The sequence below is a fragment of the Nematolebias whitei genome, chromosome 2 (assembly GCF_014905685.2).
Source record: "Nematolebias whitei isolate Nwh7 chromosome 2, NemWhi1, whole genome shotgun sequence".
Taxonomy (NCBI): domain Eukaryota; kingdom Metazoa; phylum Chordata; class Actinopteri; order Cyprinodontiformes; family Rivulidae; genus Nematolebias; species Nematolebias whitei.
This window is the reverse complement of record NC_056499.1, coordinates 56,075,636-56,099,251: the sequence shown is the minus strand read 5'-3', so window position 1 is coordinate 56,099,251 and position 23,616 is coordinate 56,075,636. Positions and strand designations below refer to the sequence as shown.

The following is a 23,616-nucleotide window of genomic DNA, read 5'->3' as shown; positions in this document are numbered from 1 at the left end:
GGATTGGGAGGGATGGCAATATTTTTGATCCCTGTCAAGTCACATGTCTGGTGATTTAAAGGTTTCCTCAACACCTGCTGTTAGATTCCTAAGTTGGAATGTTAAAGGTCTGAACAATCCAGTGAAACGGTCTAAAATATTTTCTCATATGAAACGCCTGAACCCAGACATAATATTCCTACAGGAAACACATTTGCAAAATTCAAATCAAGTCAGGCTCAAATATCCATGGATTGGGGAGATTTATCATTCGAGCTTCAACTCAAAAGCTAGAGGAGTTGCCATAATATTTAATAAGAATATTCATTTTACAGCATCAAGAATAATGAAGGATATAAATGGCAGATTTCTTATAATTGCAGGCTCCTTGTTCCACACTCCTGTTTTATTAGTAAACATTTATGCACCAAACTTTGATAAACCAGATTTTATAAACAATCTAGTTAGCACACTTCCATATCTTGATACTCATTTGTTAATTCTAGCTGGAGACCTGAATTGTGTAATGAATCCATCATTAGATCGCTCCTCATCTCGGTCCTATACACAGTCTAATATGTCTAAATCTATTTTGGATTTTGTGTCCCAAAATGGATATGTAGATCCATGGAGGACACGGAATCCACTAACAAGGACCTATTCTTTTTACTCTCAAATACACCAATCCTATTCCCGTATAGATTATTTTTTTGTTGATAGCTCTTTAATGCAGAGAGTCACGTCTTCTGAATACTATCCGATTGTTATTTCAGACCATTCTCCTCTAAGCATTGATATAAATTTTATAAACAAACCCAATTCTAGTCCTCGTTGGAGATTTAATACTCTCCTGTTATCAGATGAGCCATTTAATAAATTCATCTTATCATCAATTGATGATTTTCTAAGGTTCAATAAGAGCGATACAATTTCTCCCTCACTACTGTGGGAAACATTAAAAGCTTATCTTCGGGGTCAGATTATCTCTTTTTCAGCTAATATTAATAAAAATCTACGCACTAAGATATCAGAAATATCAACAAAAATTCAGAATATTGATAGGCAAAATGCCGTTAATCCGTCACATGATTTGCTGAAACAGCGACAGGATCTTCAGATGGAACTTGATCTTTTAACTACATCTGATGCGGAGCGACTCTTGATACGATCTCGAGCCACTTATTATGAACATGGGGAAAAACCAAGTAGACTTCTGGCACATCAATTGAAACGAAAAGCCGGCTCTCATATAATATCACAAATCAACGATCGGTCGGGCAATCTTGTTTCAGATCCTGTCTCTATTAATGATACTTTTAAAAAATTCTACTGCAATTTGTATAAGTCTGAACTACAAGCAGACTCAAATGAGCTATGTGCCTTTCTTCAGGATATTGACATACCTAGGATAGACAAATTGCTTTCTGACCAACTTGAAGCTCCCATTAAATTAGAAGAAATATTTGCGTCAATTAAGGATATGCAAAGTGGTAAAACACCTGGCTCAGATGGTTTCTCTGCCGAATTTTTCAAAAAATTTAAAGATAAAATAGCCCCTCTTCTTCTTGAGGTTTATAATGAGTCATTTGGGCAGGGCTTGTTGCCTCCCACCTTGACTCAGGCCTCAATTTCTCTCCTGTTAAAGAAGGATAAGGATCCTACTGCCTGCGAGTCCTATAGACCTCTTTCACTTTTGAATGTGGATTTTAAGATTTTGTCTAAAGTACTCGCGACTCGGCTTGAGACAGTTCTCCCTCGGATTATTTCACAAGAACAGAATGGATTCATTAAAGGTCGCCAGTTGTTTTTTAATACTCGTACACTGTTGAATACAATTTTTTCAACTCATTCCTCTAAATCTCCTGAAGTGATAATTTCTCTTGATGCCGAGAAAGCTTTTGATCGAGTGGAATGGGAATATCTCTTTGCTGTTCTTAATGGGTTTGGTTTTGGAGAGAGGTTTGTGTCTTGGATCAAGCTACTTTATACATCCCCTCAAGCATGTATTCTCAGTAATTCCGTCCAATCTGATTATTTTACGGTGGGACGTGGTACTAGACAGGGTTGCCCTCTTTCTCCCCTCTTGTTTGCGTTAGCCATTGAACCCCTATCCGTTGCTCTAAGATCCCTTTCTTCTTTTCATGGAATCGTCCGCTCTGGTGTCGAGCTTAAATTGTCCTTATATGCAGATGACCTTCTCCTGTATGTCTCTGACCCTTTACGGAGTCTTCCCCCAATTTTAAATATTCTAGAAAAATTTGGATCATATTCTGGCTATAAAATTAACTCACTTAAAAGTGAATGCTATCCAGTGAATTCATTAGCTTTAAAGCTTAAGCCTTCTGATATCCCTTTTAGGCTCAGTCCCTCGGGATTTAGGTATTTAGGAATTAATATTACACGTACTTTGCCCTCAATGTTTTCTCAGAATTATGCCTCACTAGTTTCCCAAATTGCATCAGATTTACAGAGATGGAACTCTCTCCCTCTTTCATTGATTGGTAGGATTAATATTATCAAAATGAATGTGCTACCTAGACTTTTGTTTTTATATCAAAATATCCCTCTGTTCTTGCCCAAACAGTTCTTCAGGTCCCTGGATCAGATGGTCTCATCTTTTTTATGGAACGGAAAGGCCCCCAGAATGAGACTTTCTTTATTACAACAGTTCACCACAAACGGGGGTCTTTCTCTACCTAATTTTACAATGTATTACTGGTCCTCACATATCCATAAACTGACTTATTGGTTAAATTCACCTGATCTGATTTGGTGTAAACTTGAAATTCAGTCGATTTCTGCATCTTTTTCGCCCGCTTCAATTATTTATTCATCATTACCAATTAAATTATCCTCAGTTACTACAAATCCTATAGTGCTCTCAACACTCAGGATCTGGTCACAATTTAGGTCCCACTTTAAATTTGTATCACCCTCTAATAAAATGCCGTTACTAAAGAATCACATTTTTTCTCCAGCATCTAATAATGCTGCCTATAGAATTTGGTATGAGAAAGGTATTAGAACAATGAGAGACCTGTACGAAGATGGTTTATTTCTTAGTTTTTCAGAATTGTCTTCTAAATTTAATCTACCCACTTCACATTTGTTTCTTTACTTCCAAATTAGGCATTGCGTTTCATCGCAGTTTCAAAATTTTCTAACTTTGCCTACTGACCCACCATGGGTTGAACTCTTAGTTTTGAGCCCCAATTTGAAATCTCCTCTTTCAATTATTTATGGAAAACTTATGGCAATAGAGGCCGATTCATCGGGTAAAACTAGAACTGCATGGGAACGTGAACTGGGTGTTAAACTATCAGATTCATGGTGGGATAAAGTTATTCTCAGCATACGTCAGAGTACACCATGTGCCAGACTACAGTTAATACAATTTAAAGTAATAAATAGAGTACACTTCTCAAAAACACGTTTATCTAAAATGTTCCCCTCAATACCAGACCAGTGTGATAGATGTCAGACTTCACCTTGCAACTTAAGTCATATGTTCTTTTTCTGCCCAAAACTGCAAGGGTTTTGGAAATATTTTTTCTCCATACTCTCAGGAGTTTTTAAGATTCAGTTTCAAAGTGATCCACTTATTGCTATTTTTGGAGTTCCTGGGACCACACTTAATCTATCCCGCCAGCAGGGGGAGGTCTTGGCCTTTTGCTCTCTCCTTGCCAGACGTTGTATTCTGCTCGCCTGGAAATCTCCCACACCACCATCCACATCACAATGGCTTAATACTGTAAGATCATACTTGAAGATGGAAAAAATTTTACTAACAGTGAAAGGTAGTTCAGAAAAATTTACCCACAAGTGGACACCCTTTGTGTCATATGTAAAATCTTTACCTTCATAGCGTATAGACTGATATGATTGACTCATCACATTACCATGTGACTTGTTTTTAGAGGATAAATGAAAGACTGAAATACTGTTTTCCTTTTGGTTTGTTGGGTCCCTCCTGTTCGTTCCTCCTCCCCCTCTCTCTCTTTTTTTTTTTTTTTCTCTCTCCTTTTTTTTTTTTTTTCTTTCCTTATTTTGTCTTGTTTTTGGTTAAGGGGGGAAGGGGAGGGAGGGGAAGAGGGGAGGGAGGGGGGAAAGGGGGAAGGAAAAAAAAGAAAAAATTGGAGAAGTCATGTAAATTCTGTTTAATGTATGTAATGTCAATTATATATTCTCCTGATAAATAAAAATTAAAAAAAAAAAATAAATAAATAAACTTAATACTATGCAAGAAATACGAAAAAAAGATGATTTATACTGAACAAAAATATTACGAGTCGGGGGCTAAATTTGCTAAAGTCTTAGGAAGAAAATTACAAAAACAACAAGCAGACAACACAATATTCAAAATAAGTGACCCAAATTCTAAGAGGTGTGTATATAAACAAAAGGAAATCCAACAAGCTTTCCAAACTTACTATAAACAATTATATACACAGCCAAGCTTAAAAGATGGGCAACAAATTAAACAATTCCTGGAACAACTTAACCTACCTGTATTGTCACATGATCAAAATCAAAGGTTAGTGGCTGATATCACAGAGCAGGAGCTCTCCTACGCCATCACAAAGCTGACAACAAACAAATCTCCTGGTCCGGACGGATTTCCGTCCGAACGGTACAAGCATTTCAAATTAGAGTTATCACCATTCCTCCTTCAAATTTTTAACATGGCTTTGAAAGAAGGTAAAATGCCACCAACATGGAAACAGGCTACAATATCTGTTATTCCAAAAGAAGGAAAGGACCGTCTCAGCTGCAGTTCCTACAGACCTATCTCTGTTCTTAATATTGATTATAAGCTATTCACATCAATCCTCTCAAGGAGGATACAGGAGATACTCCCAGAACTTATTCATACCGATCAGACGGGTTTTATCCCACAGAGACAAACCCATGATAATATACATTGTACGTTGCACATTCTGAACCACATTAAAAAACACCAAACACCAGCTGCAGTGATCAGCCTTGACGCTGAAAAAGCTTTCGATACAGTAAGCTGGGAATTTCTATATAAAGTACTCGAGAAGTTTGATTTCCACTCCAATTTCATTGAGGTAATCAGGTCACTATACACAAAACCAAATGCACGGATAAAAATCAATGGACATCTGTCAAATACCTTTGAACTAGAGCGGGGAACGAGACAAGGATGTGGACTCTCTCCTTTACTCTTTGCCCTTTACATAGAACCGTTAGCCCAACTAATAAGGCAAACTGACAATATCAAAGGTATAAACATTTCTGGTGATGAACATAAGGTGGCGCTATATGCGGATGATGTGTTGGTATACATAAGCGAACCAAACACATCACTGCCTACATTATTTCAGAGCTTGAGCAACTTTGGTGAATTTGCAGGATATAAATTGAATGTGAAAAAAATGCAGATATTGACATGCTCTTATATTCCACCAAAATCTTTGTGTGCCGAATTAAAACTTAATTGGGACCAAACTGTGTTGAAATACCTCAGGGTTCTGATTCCCAAGGATACAACCACTATAGCTAAGCGTAACTATGAGGATCTTCTGACCAAAATCAGATTGGACATCCAACGATGGACTGTCACCCCCTTCATGAGTTTAACCCAAAGAATTGAATCTGTCAAAATGAACTTACTACCAAGATTTATTTTCTTGTTTCAATTTATAGAGTGGGACACAATGCTTTCCAGATTCATATGGCTTGGAAAAAAGCTGAGGATTAGATTTAAAACACTACAGCTCTCAAAAGAAAAAGGGGGCATGAACGTACCACACTTAAAGAACTACTTCTATTCTGCTCAAATTAAACCCCTGATAAACCTCTGTAATAAAAATTATAACGCCCGATGGAAGGACATTGAATTAGCTCTTACTCCAGATGCCCCCTACAGGCAATCCCGGGGAATAAAGAGTTAGAACAGATTAAACTCAAAACTGAAAATCCTTGGATAAAATCCCAATTAAAAATCTGGATGGATGTTAAACAGGAATATAAACTACATGACACGCTAAGAATTATAAGGTGGTGTGCTTACGATCCTGATTTTAAACCAAACCAAACAGATACCGGATTCCGTAGCTGGATATCTAAAGGCATAACAACACACTTCTCATTAATGGATAAAGGACAAATTAAAGACTTTCAAACACTTAAAACAACTTATAACTTGGGAAGACAGGATTTTTATAGATACCTACAAGTACGTCACTATCTTAATCAGGAAATTATTAGGCATACAGATGAGCAGGAGCCAGTGCTTAAAGAAATACTAACGGCATATCAGGCAAAATCTAAAAAAGGAATTATATCACGATTATACAAGGGACTTATGAGTAAAAAAAACGGATTCAACTGTGTATGTGAAAACAAAATGGGAAAAGGAAAGTAAAATGGAAATCACAGAAGAAGACTGGCATGGTTACTGCGAGACAGTTTGGAGATGTACCAATTCGTACTCTTGGAGAGAATTTAACTGGAAATGTCTGCTTAGATTTTTTTATTACACCAAAACAGAAAATTTCTTGTACCGCGGGGGAGCCTAAGTGCTGGAGGCAATGTGGAAACACAGAACCCAACCACTGGCATGTATTCTGGGACTGTACAATTATTAGACATTATTGGATAGAAATACACAAAAATATTGAAAATATCTTGAATATAAGAATACCTTTTAAATTCACTATCTTTATTCTAGGTGACACAGAACCCTTACCTGACAAAGCAAGATATCTGTTTCAAATACTAATTACAGCCTGTAAGAAAACTACCACCAGACGCTGGCTCCAGCCTGGGCCTCCCGCTGTGGAAAAATGGACAGTGTGTGAACGAAATCTATCAGATGGAAAGATTAACCTTTTTAACTCGGTTTCAACTGAACAAGTTTACTGTCTTGTGGTCCAAATGGGTGTCCTATGTCAACAAAACACAATATGCAAAAATACTAGAATGTGGAGAATTGGAAAAGAGAGGGTTAATTCTTCAGAGTGTCTACTTGGTATGTAATTTACTTACTGTTATATACATAAAAGTAAAGTTTTTTTTGTTTTCCAAAATAATACCCCCTTGTTTCATCTTTTTGTTTTGTTCTTGTTTTTGTAAATGGAAATGTAAAGAGAATGAATTCTATATTTGATCATAAACTGAAATTGTGATATTGTAATCTTCTCAATATTTCAAAAATAAAGAATTAAAAAAAAAAAAAAACAGCAACCAGCCGAATCAAAAAAGCAGGAACCAGTTATCATAAATCCAATTAAATATGCATCCTTAAAATCCACAATTGACAGCAGAGATGGACACATCATCAAGTCTTCCAGTCGATGAGATATCCAGCTGCGTGCGTGCCAACAGGGCAAATCGGCTCACCTAGAGCCTGTCTTCTCTTGGAAGAAATGTTGTAAATTGAGTTGAGGGACCAACTGATCAAAACAAGTCCATAATTATGGTTCTGAAGAAATGCAAGAGAGTCTCAGAAGCGGTTTCACAGACAGACAGAGCAGCAAAGCAAAGCGGAGAGGGAGGGCAGGGGGAAAAGTGCACGTGGAGGCCACACACACTACCTGAGCCTCATTTAGACTGGTCTTGAGGAATATGACGTTGAATCAGCCTGTCATGTTATTTTCCACTTTCATATTGAGAATGAATCCAAATCCAGATCTCTATGGTGAAATCATTTTGATTTACATTGATCAATTTTGTGTTATTTTCTTCTCATTCAATTCCACTGTGCTAATAATAAAGTTTTTCAATGAGAATATTTAATTAATTGAGGTCTAGGATGTGTTATTTTAGTGTTCCCTTTAATTTTGTGAGCAGTGTGGTTACAAACTTTTATTTGTAAAAGATCTGCACCACCTGGTGGTGGATGGGTTAAATGCAGAGACTAATTTCGCCATTGTATGGAAACATACAGTGCTGACATTGTGATGACATTATTATTATTATTATTATTATGTAAACTGGTAGTTGTACAACAGAAATAATAACTTAGAACACTGTTTTGAGAATTACTCAAATAACTTTTCTTTAAAAACTTAGCAACAGAGTAATCTTAAAAACAGTCTTTAAAAAATAAAAATTGTAGTTTTGTCAAGATATCTTCCTGATCCTATCATGCAACTGACTTTTGCAATTTTCAGGCAGGCGGGTTTCAGAAGGTTGCTCCCATATTGTGCAGATTTTTAGCCTCGGTGAATAAAAGTGAACACTGAAGAGATGCTTCTGTAGCTCTGTGCACATCACTACCTGCTCTTTTAAAGGCTTTTCTCGTGTCAGGGGACCTTTTTGACAACTGCTTCTGAAAGTATTCCCAACTTTCACCAATAGTAATATTAACAATGTCTGTTCTAAACTAGAAAAAAATGTACTTATATTGTCAGAAAAATTACTCCTCTGTGTTTTTTACACATTCAAACATTCACAACTGCATGTGCTTACGTTTGTTATATATTTAACAAAACGTGCGCTTAACCAAAACTTCTTCACTCAACTGAGAGCCGCACATGCAGTACTGATGTCACAACAAAGTGCTCTTAAAGTGACAGTACAGATTTTAGTTTTTAACATAATACGTTATAGAAAACTCCTAAAACATAACCAAAATGAGGGTTCTTCAGTGTTCACTTCCGGGAAGATGGCGCCGCTGTGCATGGCCTGCCCTCCACCTCTGTCCGCAGTGATTGTGTTTTTCCTGTTTTTGTCATTTTTCACCTACAACATCGACTCACTGCTGCTTTATGAACATCATCAACTCCTAAATCTCCGACTATCTGCCACCAGTCTCACTTTTACAGCAACTTCACTGGCTTCCAGTCACATTCAGAATTCAATTTAAAATCTTGTTGTTCACTTTCAAAGCCATAGACAACCTCGCCCCTCCTTACCTGTTAGATCTCCTGCACATTACCACCCATTCACGCTCCCTTCGTTCTTCCACTTCCATCCACCTTAACGTGCCTCTTGTCCGCTTCAGCACCATGGGACACAGAGCCTTTTCTCACTCTGCTCCCCAGCTCTGGAATGCTCTTCCCCCGGACATCTGTAACATTGACTGCCTTCTGACTTTCAAATCAAAACTCAAAACTCATCTGTTCAAGCTAGCCTTTTCACTTTAACTGTTATTTTTAAATGTTATTTTCTTTTTGGTTTAGTGTTTTTAATAGTTATTTTATATTGTTTAATACTGTGTTTTTAATGCTGTGAAGTGTCCTTGGGTGTTTTGAAAGGCGCTGACAAATAAAATGCATTATTATCATTATTATTATTACTTTGTTTGATCATAATGATCGTAACCCTGGACCCCCTCTTGGACCCCCACCTCTGCTTGAAGACGTTCCTGTGTACCTCCGCTGTGGTATCCTGCCCGCTCGAAGACATCGCTCCAGGCACCGTGGAAAACGGGCCAGCCGTCTTGTGAGGATCAAAGCCTGCCGGGCTGCTGCTTTTTGCTTCCTCTTCAACCGAGGACCACATCTTTAATCACTTGTCCTGGCGCTGCGCCGATCCACCTGAGCCCTTCCCATTCCCACGGGTCGGGTCGCGCTTCCACAGCGAACCTGTTCGGTGCGGCTGGGCTTCCGGTCGTTGGAGTCGTGGGTCAAACTCCACAAATCTGAGACCGCTGGTCTTAACTTCATGGACAACTTGTCCTGCTGTGATTCCTACAAGAATTGCCCTGATAAACGCCAGGTCTCTGGCTAATAAAACGTTTATCTTGAAGGACTTTTTCTCCTCTGGACTACTTCTGTCTGACTGAGACGTGGCTCTCCTGTGGTGAGTTCATGGCCCTGTTGGAAATTTTACCACCGGACTGTTCTTATTTTAATGCTCTGAGAACATCAGGCAATGGTGGTGGATTATTAGCTATTTTCAAAAAATGATGGAACTGCAAACTGGTACAGATACCAGCTAATTTTTTGAGCTTCGAACTGCTGTGTTTTGAGGTGGGCTGTTCAAATCCTGTTTTTTCTGCTGTGTTATACAGGCCACCCAAATATAATAAGGACTTCATGACTGATCTCTCTGATTTTTTAACTTGGATCTTACTCAGATATGATAGGGTTTTGATTCTGAGAGATTTCAATATACATGTCTGTTGCCTTGAAAAGTCGCTGACTCAGGACTTTCTAGATCTGATCCAGTCTCTGAACTTTGTACAGAATGTTGCAGGACCAATTAACTAGCATGGCCACACACTGGATTTAGTGTTAACCTTTGGTTTATCTGTTTCTGAGTTAGAAATTGGGGATGGGGTTTTCTCCAACCACAAACCCATTTCTTTCAACACTTCTTTTATCAAGTAGTCCAAACCCCCTCCCCCTCCAGCAAGGCCTTGTCAAATATTTTGTCAAATATTGTGGGGCGGCTGTGGCTGAGTGGTTAGAGCAGTCGTCCTCCAATGCGAGAGTTGGGGGTTCGAATCAACCAGCAGTCACATGCCGAAGTGTCCCTGGGCAAGACACTGAACCCCTCATAGCCTCAGATGTGTGTCCCATCGGTGTATGAATGTGATAAAGCTCTGATTAGTCTCTTTAAAATGATTTGTTCAATTAGCTTTGTAGAGATCTAGTAGAGTGCTGTATGAATGGGTAAATGAGGACACAGATTGTAGTGTAAAGCACTTTAAGTATCTTGAAATAAGATAAAAAGGCACTATGTACAGGTCCTTCTCAAAAAATTAGCATATTGTGATAAAGGTCATTATTTTCCATAATGTAATGATAAAAATGAAACTTTCATATATTTCAGATTCATTGCACACCAACTGAAATATTTCAGGTCTTTAATTGTTTTAATACTGATGATTATGGCATACAGCTCATGAAAACCCAAAATGCCTGTCCCAAAAAATTAGCATATCATGAAAAGGTTCTCTAAACAAGCTATTAACCTAACCATCTGAATCAACGACGTAACTCTAAACACCTGCAAAAGATTCCTGAGGCTTTTAAAAACTCCCAGCCTTGTTCATTACTCAAAACCGCAATCATGGGTAAGACTGCCGACCTGACTGCTGTCCAGAAGGCCATCATTGACACCCTCAAGCAAGAGGGTAAGACACAGAAAGAAATTGCTGAATGAATAGGCTGTTCCCAGAGTGCTGTATCAAGGCACCTCAGTGGGAAGTCTGTGGGAAGAGAAAAGTGTGGCAGAAAACGCTGCACAACGAGAAGAGGTGACCGGACCCTGAGGAGGATTGTGGAGAAGGGCCGATTCCAGACCTTGGGAGACCTGCAGAAGCAGTGGACTGAGTCTGGAGTAGAAACATACAGAGCCACCGTGCACAGGCGTGTGCAGGAAATGGGCTACAGGTCCCGCATTCCCCAGGTCAAGCCACTTTTGAACCAGAAACAGCGGCAGAAGCATCTCGCCTGGGACTGCTGCTGAGTGGTCCAAAGTTATGTTCTCTGATTACATTAAATTTTGCATTTCCTTTGGAAATCAAGGTCCCAGAGTCTGGAAGAAGAGCGGAGACACAGAATTCACATTGCTTGAGGTCCAGTGTCAAGTTTCCACAGTCACTGGGGTGTCATGTCAGCTGCTGGTGTTGGTCCACTGTGTTTTATCAAGGGCAGGGTCAATGCAGCTAGCTATCAGGAGATTTTGGAGCACTTCATGCTTCCATCTGCTGAAAAGCTTTATGGAGATGAAGATTTCATTTTTCAGCACGACCTGGCACCTGCTCACAGTGCCAAAACCACTGGTAAATGGTTTACTGACCATGGTATTACTGTGCTCAATTGGCCTGCCAACTCTCCTGACCTGAACCCCATAGAGGACCTGTGGGATATTGTGAAGAGAAAGTTGAGAGACGCAAGACCCAACACTCTGGATGAGCTTAAGGCCGCTATCGAAGCATCCTGGGCCTCCATAACACCTCAGCAGTGCCACAGGCTGATTGCCTCCATGCCACGCCGCATTGAAGCAGTCATTCATGCAAAAGGATTCACGACCAAGTATTGAGTCATAACTGAACATGATTATTTGAAGGTTGGCGTTTTTTGTATTAAAAACACTTGTCTTTCTTTGGTGGGATGAAATATGCTAATTTTTTGGGACAGGCATTTTGGGTTTTCATAAGCTGTATGCCATAATCATCAGTATTAAAACAATTAAAGACCTGAAATATTTCAGTTGGTGTGCAATGAATCTGAAATATATGAAAGTTTCATTTTTATCATTACATTATGGAAAATAATGACCTTTATCACAATATGCTAATTTTTTGAGAAGGACCTGTAAGTAGTCCATTTACCATTTACCATATCCCTTCCACTGCTGCGCTCTTTTCCTCTGCTTTTACTAAAAACTCTCTCTCTGTCTGTGACTCCTTTTCCATGAACACCCATTAGCTAGTCACTGTACATCAAGAGACCAGTGCTAAGGTTCTTGACCTAATTGCCCCATTAAAAATTAGGCATCCAAAATTAGGCACTCCACACCCTTGGATGAATGAGATCACTCGCCCAGCCAAACGTCAATGCAGGAAAGCTGAACGTAAATGGAAGAAGGACAAACTTCACGTTTCTTTTATCATGCTAAAATCATGTTACAAAGAGTATCAGGCCACTGTTAAATCAGAAACAACAAATATTTCTCCCAAATCATCACCTCAAACAGCCACAATCCCCACAATCTTTTCAACACCATTAACTCCATTTTAACCGTGACTCAGTCTGCCAACAGGGAGGTCTCTGCAGTTACGTGTGAGGACTTTGCCAGTTTCTTTGTTAAAAAGGTTGAGTCGATCAGGTCACTGATTCCTCACACCACAGCTGACCCCTCTCTTTGTCCCCTCCACGTCAGTCTTTAACCAGTTTGAACCCATTTCCCTCTCATTTCTAAATGATGTCATTGGTCATTTGAAACTCTCAGGTTCCCCTGCTGACCCCATCCCTGCATTGTTTTTTAAACAAGTCCTACCCTCCATTGGACCCTCTGTTCTTGACATTATAAACAGCAGTATAGCTACAGGTGTAGTTCCTAATGCTATTAAACATGCAGTGGTAACTCCTTTAATAAAAAAAAAACCTGGACTTGACCCTTCAACCTGCTCAAACTTCAGACCCATCTCCAAACTTCCCTTTCTTTCTAAGATCCTGGAGAAAATAGTTTTCACTCAATTAAACGAGTTCTTGAGTAGAAATTCTATTATTGAGATCTTTCAGTCTGGCTTTAAGAAAATACACAGCACCAAAACATCCTTAGTTAGGGTCTGCAACGACATTCTTCTGGCAAATGACTCTGTTCAGTCTGTAGTACTGGTACTCCTTGACCTTACCGCTGCGTTTTATACTGTGGACCACAGTATCCTTTTATCCTGGCTAGAACAATGGGTTGGGATTACTGGTGCAGCGTTAGAATGGTTCCATTCATACCTGAGCGACAGGAGTTTCTGTGTTAATTTTGCTTACACTCTATCTACTTAAGTGCCTCTTTCCTGTGGGATCCCGCAAGGCTCCATTCTTGGACCCCTTCTGTTTTCATTGTATCTCCTCCCCTTAGGGTCTATCCTGAAGAAACATGGTCTTTCCTTTCATTGTTATGCAGATGACTCCCAGATTTATCTGCCGTTAACACTAGCAGTTCCTCCTCCATTCGCCCTTTGTTAAAATGTCTTGAAGACATCAAGACTTGGACCTCAGAAGACTGAGGTCATTGTATTTAACCCTAGCTCTGCCACTGTCACTGATCCTGCAAACCTGGACTCCCTTCAGCCATATCTAAAACAGTCTGTTACCAATCTCGGGATAGTTTTAGACTCAGAATTTAAGTTTAATAAGCATATAAATGCTGTTCTTCAAAAAAAAGCTTCTTTCAGTTAAGGCAGATAGCTAAGCTCAAGTCCATGCTGTCCAGATCCGACCTTGAAAAATTAGTCCATGCATTTATTACAACCTGGCTGGAGTACTGTAACTCGCTTTATGCTGCGGTCAGTCAGGTCTTTCTCTCTCTCGTCTCCAGCTCATCCAAAATGCTGTAGCTCGGCTACTAACAGGAACTGGCAGGTTTGAGCACATTCTTCCAGTTCTGTCCTCTCTTCACTGGCTTCCTGTGCGTGTCAGAGTTGATTTTAAGATTCTTCTGCTGACATTTAAGTGTGTTAATGGCCTTGCACCATCATACCTCTCCGACTTTCTTCATCCTTATACTCCTTCTCGGGCCTTGAGATCATTAGACCAGCTGCTTTTGGCCGTACCTAAAACCAGCTGAAGCTCAGAGGAGATCGGGTGTTTTCAGTCATGGGCCCTAAACTCTGGAACAATCTGCCCATCAACATTCGACAGGCCACCTCAGTCTCTATTTTTAAATCTCTCCTCAAAACACATCTGTACTCACTGACACATCTGTACTCATTGGCATTTAACACAGTGTGATCTCATTTGGTATTTCGTTGTTGATGATTGTGTTCATCCATTTTGCTTTTACTCCCTGACATTTAACGTAGGGTGATTTGATTTAGTATTTCATTGTTTCTCATTATATTTCATGTTTTTATGCTTTTATTCATGTTGCTGTAATATCTTGTTATTAATATTTGATCCTGTGGTCTTTTTTGGTAAGCACTTTGATAACAGTTACTGTTTTAAATTTGCTATATAAATAAATGTGACTTGACTTGGCTTGACTTCATCAGGATTTGGTGAAATTTCAAACGATTAAAAATAAAAGCATATTTCCTAAAGTTGTTACACAGACAATAAATGGATATTTTTACAAGCTCTAACCTCTGAGCAGACACGTTATGCGACCCCCACCCGCCCCTTGTGTGCTCTAGCACCCCCTCCATGGGGGTCGGGCCCCCCAGGTTGCGAATCACTGGGTTAGAGCACTGGTGGTGTTAAATGTGTTTTTTTAAGCGCTGATGTGTATAATGTGTAAAATAAAAATGTGTACAACCATTTTCTAAATATGAATGGGACATTTTAAGTATTGAAACAACAAAAATCACAACAGAAATAAAAGCAACAATTTAGTTGTGGGGAGGGGGCCACGGCGGTGCTAACTCTCCCACACTTTGAAAGCCCGTTTTTAAGATTACCCATGTTCAAATGAGAAGAGTGGGTCTGAAAATGTTTAGAGCCCTCATGTCACAAACAATACTTTAGAAGGAAACCAGGTAAAGGACATCTGAGCCAACCTAATTTGTGTTTGCATGAACGCACAACTGAAACACAAACTGTTGGTAATCCAGAAGGAAGACATTTTCTGGAACTTTGTTTTTCCTCTTTCACAGATGGAAGAAGAGAAGAAAAGAAAGAAGGAAGAGGCTGCAAGAAAGAAACGAGAACAAGAGGTGAGTCTGGTGTTGAACTCTACACACATGCTCTTCACATGTTCACTGATGTATTTCCTTTCATTATTTCAGATGGCCAAACTCAACAAAATGAAGATCCCTCCCTGCGACATGTTTCGCTCTGAAACTGACAAATATTCCAAATTTGATGAGACGGTAAAACTTTTGTTCAGGGTCTTTGACATTACTGGGTTTTGTTTTTGTGTCGTTTCAGTTGGATTAAAAACGGTTGTGATAACAGTCAATCAAAATTCAGCTCCACTGGATGAAGAGCGACACATTTACTTTGTGTCGTTGTACAAAATGTTAAACAGAACAGAAACAGTGAGTGAAAAAGGTTGGTTACGTACTGTAACCCCAGATTCTATAAGTATAGGCGCAGCCCTTTAAGGCAATTCGCTAGTGGGCTTATCCCTTTGCGTGCAGCACAGCACTGAAAACTTTAGTCCGCGCCCACCGGCTAAGTGGGTCCCACCCCCGGTCCGTATAAATTACGGTGAGACAGGGCAATCTGCTCCCAAAATAGCTTTTTTCTTCAGCCATTTAGGAACCAGTGAGGCCCAGAGCTTAAAGGGCTGCGCCTATACTCATAGAGTCTGGGGTTATAGTACGTAACCAACGTTCTATTTCGTATAGGTTTCGCCTTTTAAGGCTATGCTAGTGGATTAAAGGCAAAGCAGTATGTAGTCTATACCTCACTGGGTCCATTCAGACACAAACATGAAGCACCTGCTTGCACAAAAAAAACATTTCATCACTCAGCCTTCTGTGTGCGTAATTACACGCTTCGTAATTACGTGCTGCATGCGCAGAAGCACACCGGAGAAAATATTTCTGGTGAGGAAAAAGGCTGAGATAGCAGACCTGCTGCTGTGAATAGGAACAATGGAGGTTACAAATTGTAACAGTGTAATGATGACCAGAGCAACCAACATCTCCTCAGGATGAACCGATTAATAACAGTAAAATCAGTAGTCATGAACTTGTGACTGATAATAAAAATCTCACACTGCAACTGCATGCAGGCAGGTGTGAGCTCAAACGTGAGGCTCCATGAAACAAATAATAATCAATCTGTCAGAATCCTGAGAACAGAATAGGTCATGGAGAAAGTAGAAACATCACGTAGATAAAAAGGAATAATTGAACATGGCGATGACCAGACAGCCGCCATACAAATATCCTCCACTGACATCCCTCCATGCAGATCCGTGGAGGATGAAAACCCTCTGGAGGAATGCGCTGAGATTCTCTGGAGGATCCAGCCCAGATGAACTGTAAGCTTCAGAAATGGTCTCACACAACCAGTGTGAGAAGCGCTGGGTGGATAGAGGGCGTCTTGAAGAGCTGTCCCTGTAATGCACGAACAGACGCTGAGAGCGGCGCAATGCGGCCGTGCGAGCCACGTAACACGAAAGTGTGCGCACGGGACAGAGGAGATGAGATGTTGCTTCCTCCTCAGAATTATGAGGAGGAGGATAAAACCCATCCAAGGTTATCACTCTCGATCTGAATGAGCTTGTGATGCTTTTCAGAGCAGGGTTAAGACGCAGTATAGTTGAACTGCCGCCAGCTTGAATTCTGAGACATGAGGGAACTCACTCTCTTGGCCGACGTTAGAGCTAACAGCAGGGTTGTTTTAAATGACAGAAATTAAAGTGAAACCTTATCTAAAGGCTCAAAAGGAGCTTTGATCAGAGCGCGCAGGTCCATCTTTAGGTCCCACTGTGGAGCTAGTGGATGTGACACGGGTCTGTGTCTCTGTACACCTTTCAGAAAAACGCTTAATCAGCGGGTGGTTAAAAACTGTTCTGCCACCGAAAAACCTCATAACAGGAAGAAGTAGCTGCAGCACAAGTTTTTATTGGGCTGAACGCTAAATTTCTATCCATGACTTGCTGTAGAAAAGACAGCATGCCACCTAGTGGACATGAGATGGTCTCCATGCCTTTCTCTGCGCACCAACACTGAAAATCTGTCCACTTTGATGTGTACAGCGCTGTGGTGGAGGCGCCTCATGTACCCTGAATCGTACGCACCACATCCTGTGGGAGGCCCATCTTTTCTAAACGGATCCGTTACGCGGCCAGACCCAAATGTGCTGACCTATTTCTGGGTAACTCCTGATCGCTCTTCCTGCCTGGAGGAGAGCATCCTCCCTCCACGGCAGTTTCCATGGCTGACCCGATATCAGTCGCTGCAGATTCCAGAACCACGGAACGCTTATGCACTCGGGAGCTACGAGGATGACTGATAGTTCTTCCTCTCGGACCTGATTCAGGGTCCGTGATATCCGCAGGACTGGAGGGAATGCATAAAGGAGCATTTTTGGCCACGGGCTGTGAGCGAAGGTGTCCACTCCTAACGGTGGGTCGCCTCGTGGTCTCAGTGAGAACCATAATTGACAATGGGCATTGTCCCGTGTGGCGGACAGATCCACTGCTGCTCGGCTGAACCTGCTCCAAATCCGAGAGATCAGCTTGGGATGGAGGCTCCAGTCTCTGTGGCGGGGACCGCCCCTCGACATTATGTCCGCTGCCCTGTTCAGGACGCAGGGAATGTACACTGCTCTGATGGAGAGCAGGTTTTTGTTTGCCCAACACAGCAGCTGTCTTGCAATGCGTAACAGTTGGACTGAGCGCACGCCTCCCTGATGATTTATGTAAGCTGCTGTCACTTTGTTGTCTGTGTGGATCAGAACATGCTGATTCCACAGCAGGAGGGTAACCTGCTGAGTCATCTTTCAGATCGTGAAATATTCTAGCACATTTATGTGAAGCGACATGTGGTCCAGTAACTATGCTCTCACTGCCTCGGACAGACACGTTCCTTCCCAGCCTGACAGGGACGCGTCTGTGAAAACTGAGACGTGTGACGTAGGCATGCTGATGGGAACTCCCTCTGACAGAATGAGGGGGTTTCCCCAGTGATTCAGATCGGTTCTCACGGAGGGTGTCACAGAGATAATCTGCCTCTTCTGGTGCACAGGATCTATGCGCAGGCGGGCGAACCATCTCTGAAGGCGTCTCATGTGAATCAGGCCCAGCGGAACCCATGACGTAGGCCACTGACATCATCCCCAGGAGTCACATGACAGGCAGAGCTGTCATTGTTACAGGGCTCTCATTGTGGTTGAGTTTAGCTCCACTCCCAGATAAATAATCATCTGGGATGGGCGAACTAAACTTTTTCCAGTTGATAGAAAACCCCAGGTTTAACAGGTGTAACGCTAGCGTTTTGGTCTGTGCGACTGCTTCCTATCTGGACCGAGCTAATAAAAGCAGATTGTCCAGATAAAAAATAATTCTCATTCCTACCATGTGTAACGACTGCAGAGCCGTCTCCACACATTTTGAGAACATGCGTGGGATGAGGGAATAGCCGAACGGTAGCCTGTGGTACTGATACGGAATCCCCTGGAGGAGAAACGCAGGACTTTCCTGTGTTTCGGGATGATGGAAATGTGACAATATGCGCCCTTCAGATCTATGGAGGTGAACCAGTCGTTCTGGTGAAGTTCTCCAGCTGCTCTTTGATTGTCAGCGTGTGGAATTGTTTCTCTATGATCGATTTGTTGAACATGGACAGGTCGAGAATGGGTCTCATCCCTCTGTTTTTTTTTTGTTTGTTTGTTTGTTTTTTTTGGAACCAGGATGTAGTGGGAGGAAAAAACCCATATTTTCCTCTCTATTGGGAACTCTGGAAATCATGTTTTTCATCAGGAATTCTTGAACTTCTGACTAGAGAGACGAGCTCTGTTCTGGTGAAGACAGAACTGTCTCTGTAATCCCTCTGAACGGTGGGGGTTGAGCTAAGAACTGCAGCATGTAACCCCTGTTGATCAGAGGGTCCGTCCATCTATCCAGGGAACACACTCGCTGCCACTCTGAGTAATGCTTGGAGAGCAGGCATGCATTTTGTGTTGTGTCATGTTTCTCATGGACGTCAAACAGACTAAAAACCCTTACTGCCATCACCCGCTCCAGAGATTCTCAAGGGGGGAACCCAATGGGGGGCTCCGACAGAAAAGGGCTGTATGTGTGCCTCTGTGCTGAGCCCAGGCTGCAGTCTCACATTAGAGCTGAGGTGAGCCGGCGCGCACTGAGAGGAGACGTGAGCGCTTTCTGAGTGAGACTCCATTTCGGTGGAGGCTGCAGCTGTTGAGGAGAAACACGTTTACCCCTGTTGCGCGGTGAGTGGGCAGAAACAGCAGAAAATAAAAACGGGCTCTGGCTGAGAGCCACGGATTTTCCCGGACTCGGTCTGCGGAAAAAACATAATTTTTAGCTGATGTGGCAGACAAGTGTTTTGTGATATTTACCAAACTGTGGTACCTTTTAAAACGCTGTTTAGAGGTTACCGGCTCGTTCTGTGTGGGGAATGTGTGAAGAGAGGCAGCTGTGAGATCAGTTGATCTGACAGTCTGGCTGGAATCAGAAACTTAACTTTCAGAGATGTTTCAGTTTTATTTCAAAACATACATCAAAAAACACACACATTCCCCTCAAGAAGCTGTTCCCTGGTGGAGAGGGCCGGCAGAGGAGCGGAGCGTGAAGTCGCTGTCGCAGCTGTGGAGCGCCTCTGCTCCTGTTGCTGGCCAAGGTGGTCCCTCCAGCGGCCGGAGGGGCGGGAGGAGGACTGTGACGTCACCAGATGGTGTACCGTCTCTGAGACCTCCTCAGACCTCTGCGATTTTTCAAGGATGTTCCTGAAGTTGGCCCCAAACAGTGCCTTTGGGGTGATGGGGCCCTCCAGCAGGTCTTTCTGCAGCCTCTCAGACAAGGATGGCGAGAAGCGGAGCCAGGTGGTCCTCTGGATCATGGTCATCCAGGCGGCGATGCGGGACAGGCAGACCACAGAGGTGGCGCACATGTTTATGATGACGTCAGCGGCTTTATAGAGAGAGCTCTTTGTCTCCTCCAACAGGTCTGCTTCCTCCAGCCTCTTTGAGATGCTGTAGGCCAGCAGGGCGACATTGTTGTTCGCCGTGGCCGCCTGGAATGAGCACTGGTGAGCTCGGTTGGAGACCTTTGTCACCACCCGGTCATGCTTCCCTGGAGGGACAAGTTGTTGGTCCATCCTGGAAGCTTTTGCCCCAAGCGCCTCCGCCAGGCTTGGCTCCATGGGGGGAACCGAGGGAAAAACTCTGATCGGTAAAACCCTCCACTCTGGAGATGGGAACAAAGGTGGAGACGGGTGTCTTCAGCTTGCCGGGCCCAGCTGCAGCCTCGTTCCAGTGTGATGTCACAGCTGGACAGCGGGGCCAGATGGGGTCAGGGCGACGAGCCGGGGTGGAGCCTTACCTTCCCACCAGATCATTCGATCGGGGCGGAGGGAGGCGAGGGACGGAAAGTCCCTTTGTGTCAGCAGCCTCCTGGATTATGTCGGGCAGCTCCAAGAGGAGGGCACCGACAGCTGGGAGCGGTGTGGTCGCCGATGTGGGAAGACCCGAGGTGGCTGAGCATTTGCTCGGCTGCTCTTCTTCTGTCACTAAGCTCTCCAGGAGGGAAGGGGCAGCGAGGCTGTTTTCAGCATCGCCTTTTTCTGAGGAATCATTCGATTCACTGCGCGACTCTGCGTCAAAGAAAGGGCAGTGGCATCATCCCGCGTGTAGCGTCCCACAACGGAAAAACACTCAGCGGAGCTGCTGCCTGCATCGTCTTTTTCGAGGGAATCATCAGATTTACCGCGAGGAAAACACGTTAGAAAAGGCGATGGCGTCGTCCAGCGAGTAGCGGCCCGACACGGAAAAACACTCCTCGACACTTACCTTAAACAAAGCTGCTCGTCTCTGCTTCTCCTCTGAGGTGGGGGGAAGAGCTCATAGGGACGGCAGGAGGTTGGCGTGGCGGAGACCCAGGCATCCTTCGCAAAAGTTGTGCCGGTCAAAGCAGGACATCTTTTCCTTCTTTGTTCTTCTGACAGTGCTAGCTAGCTGGCTGAAGAAAAAAATGGGAGACGATTGCCCGGTCTCACCGTAATTTATACGGACCAAGGTTGGGGCCCACACAGCCGGTGGTCGTGGATTGAAGTTTTCAGTGCTTCGCGCGATGGGATAAACCCACTAGCGATAGCCTTAAAGGGCGAAGCCTATACGAAATAGAACTAAAGGCTGCTTTATACTTCAAAAGATGTAAAACACTGGATCTTGCTGACCTGGTTCTGAACTCTTGCTAAGATGGCAGACTGGAGGTTCACATTCAGTTCATGATGGAGGAGTTGGAGGAGAAAGATCTTCTGTTTCTGCTGTAAACTGAGGAAAAGCACTACAGTAGTCCCTCATTTTTACAGGGATTACGTTCCGCCCCTCCCCCCGCAATATGTGAAAATCCGCAAAGTACGAACACTATATTTATTTTAGTGTTTATATATATATATTAAGGCTTTAGAAACCATTCCCACACTCTAGCAATGTTCTAAACTCTACATCATGTTAACAACATACTTACATGTACTATACAGTAGCTACGTACCGCAAAATTTAATATGGGTACTAACCAGCCTTGGTCCGGTTCTGGTCCAGCTCTGATCAGCTCTCTTCAGCTTTTGATCACCAGATGCTTTTAGAGAGAGCCGGACCTTCAGATAGCCAGCACAAAACCACTCAATGGTCCCGATCAAGTCCAAATCCAGATGGAAAAAGTCCTAGTGAGCTCCGGAGAAACCACCGGACTTCCAAACAATGCTTCCTTGCTCAAGAGGCCTCATGGGCCAGCAAGCAGCACTCAGATTAACTGATGAGGCTGTAAGTAGTCCTGGTTTGGTTCTGATCGGCTCTCTGAATCCATTGAGCGCCAAAGTCGCGATGAATAAGGACCAAACCTTTTCAGACCAGATCATAGCTTTCTCTCCATTTCGTCCGGAAGCAGTTTTGGCTTCTGGATAATGTAGTCTTTTTGACTGGCGATACAGTGTAGGCTTATTGAGAGAAAACTACAAAATGGCGGTGCCTGTCTGAAGTTTTTTTCATAAACTTTTTGCTGTATCCCATACTGTCCCATTTACGTCCGTAATATTAAAGTTGACAATCGTGTGTCATGTACAATCTTTTTTTTTTTTTTTTTTTTGCCATATACAAACTTATTTTGAAAGACTGCTAAAGAATGAGTCAGCAAAAGTCGAACCGCAATGTAGCGAGAGACTATTATATTTTGTAGAGTTGTCACAAAAAGACTGTTCAAGAACGTGTCCCTATGATGCCCAGCCTCCTGGACTGCATGGACAAAGGGAGCTGCCGGTGTCCCCATGGTGCCTTGTGTGAATTATTGGCGCGGCTTCCAGGGCGTACCAGAACCAATGTTTGTTTGTGTGAACAGTAGGGATGTGGCCGATTCAATTCAGTATCCGTATCGGCATCCGATACCAGCGTAATTTTTACGTATTGGATTTTTCCGATCCAACCTGCCGATATTTCCGATCCGTGATGCATGTTGGATTCAAATTATGGAATGGATTTCCTGAACGGAGGTGCGTCTCATGAACCCAGAGTAATAAGACCCGCCTCACATTCAGGAAATCCATTTCATAGTTTGCAGCAGCTACAATGTGAGGACTGAGTTAGCAGCACTGTGTCTAACAGCTAACAAACTTTTCATCTAAACATGTCCGCTGTGTGGAAGTATTTTACACTAAACACCACAAAACAAGACAGCAACGTGCAATGTCTGCAGAGCCATAGCGCCACATTAAACCACGTTAAAGTTAGTTTTACGATGGACATTCGAGCGTCGTGGCTTCAGCGGGGTGCTGCTCTTTGCTCAACCCAAAACGGGCAACTCGACTCCGGCCAGCCGCGTCCAATCAGCCCCGCTCCATCTGCCCGTCTCTGAGGAGGGACAGACTGAGCGTGGCTGACCAAAATCAGGCTGCTTGCTTTGGCTTGAGCAAGAAGAAGACATCGCTGAAGCCCCGGAGCTCGAATGTTTACCAAGAAGTTGCTAAACTTCATCATAATTAATGACCAACCACTATCAGTTGTAGAAAACAAAGGATTTCGTAGCTTGATACTTGCAGCCAAGATATAGTTTACCCTCCAGGAGATATTTATCAGTACAACAGTAGACAATCATAAAAAAACATGATTTGAAAATTACAAGAAAATTATATATTAAAAAAAAAACATCTACATCATAAAGTGATGTAAAATACTAAAAACAGGAACATGTCTGTTGGTTTATGCCATGAACTGAACAGATGTTGAAAGCTATTTAATTCATTTATTCATTAATTTAAAAGAAACAAAATAAATTCATCAAAAAGAAAACATTGAATGAAAATCTAAAAAAGTTAAATCTGGTCCTCTGGACATTCAAAAAAAAACAAAGCAAATCAACAAAAAA

General features: G+C 42.4%; 1 protein-coding gene across 1 annotated transcript in view; it reads left to right on the top strand.

Annotated features, from left to right (window-relative positions):
• The window catches only part of cars1 (cysteinyl-tRNA synthetase 1), a 232,039-nt gene that overhangs the window by 193,723 nt on the left and 14,700 nt on the right, over positions 1-23,616 (top strand). Inside the window, exons 22-23 of the mRNA XM_037694988.1 lie at positions 15,218-15,277; positions 15,350-15,433. Of these exons, the coding sequence (XP_037550916.1) occupies positions 15,218-15,277; positions 15,350-15,433 (144 nt within the window). The remainder of the gene's footprint in view (positions 1-15,217; positions 15,278-15,349; positions 15,434-23,616) is intronic.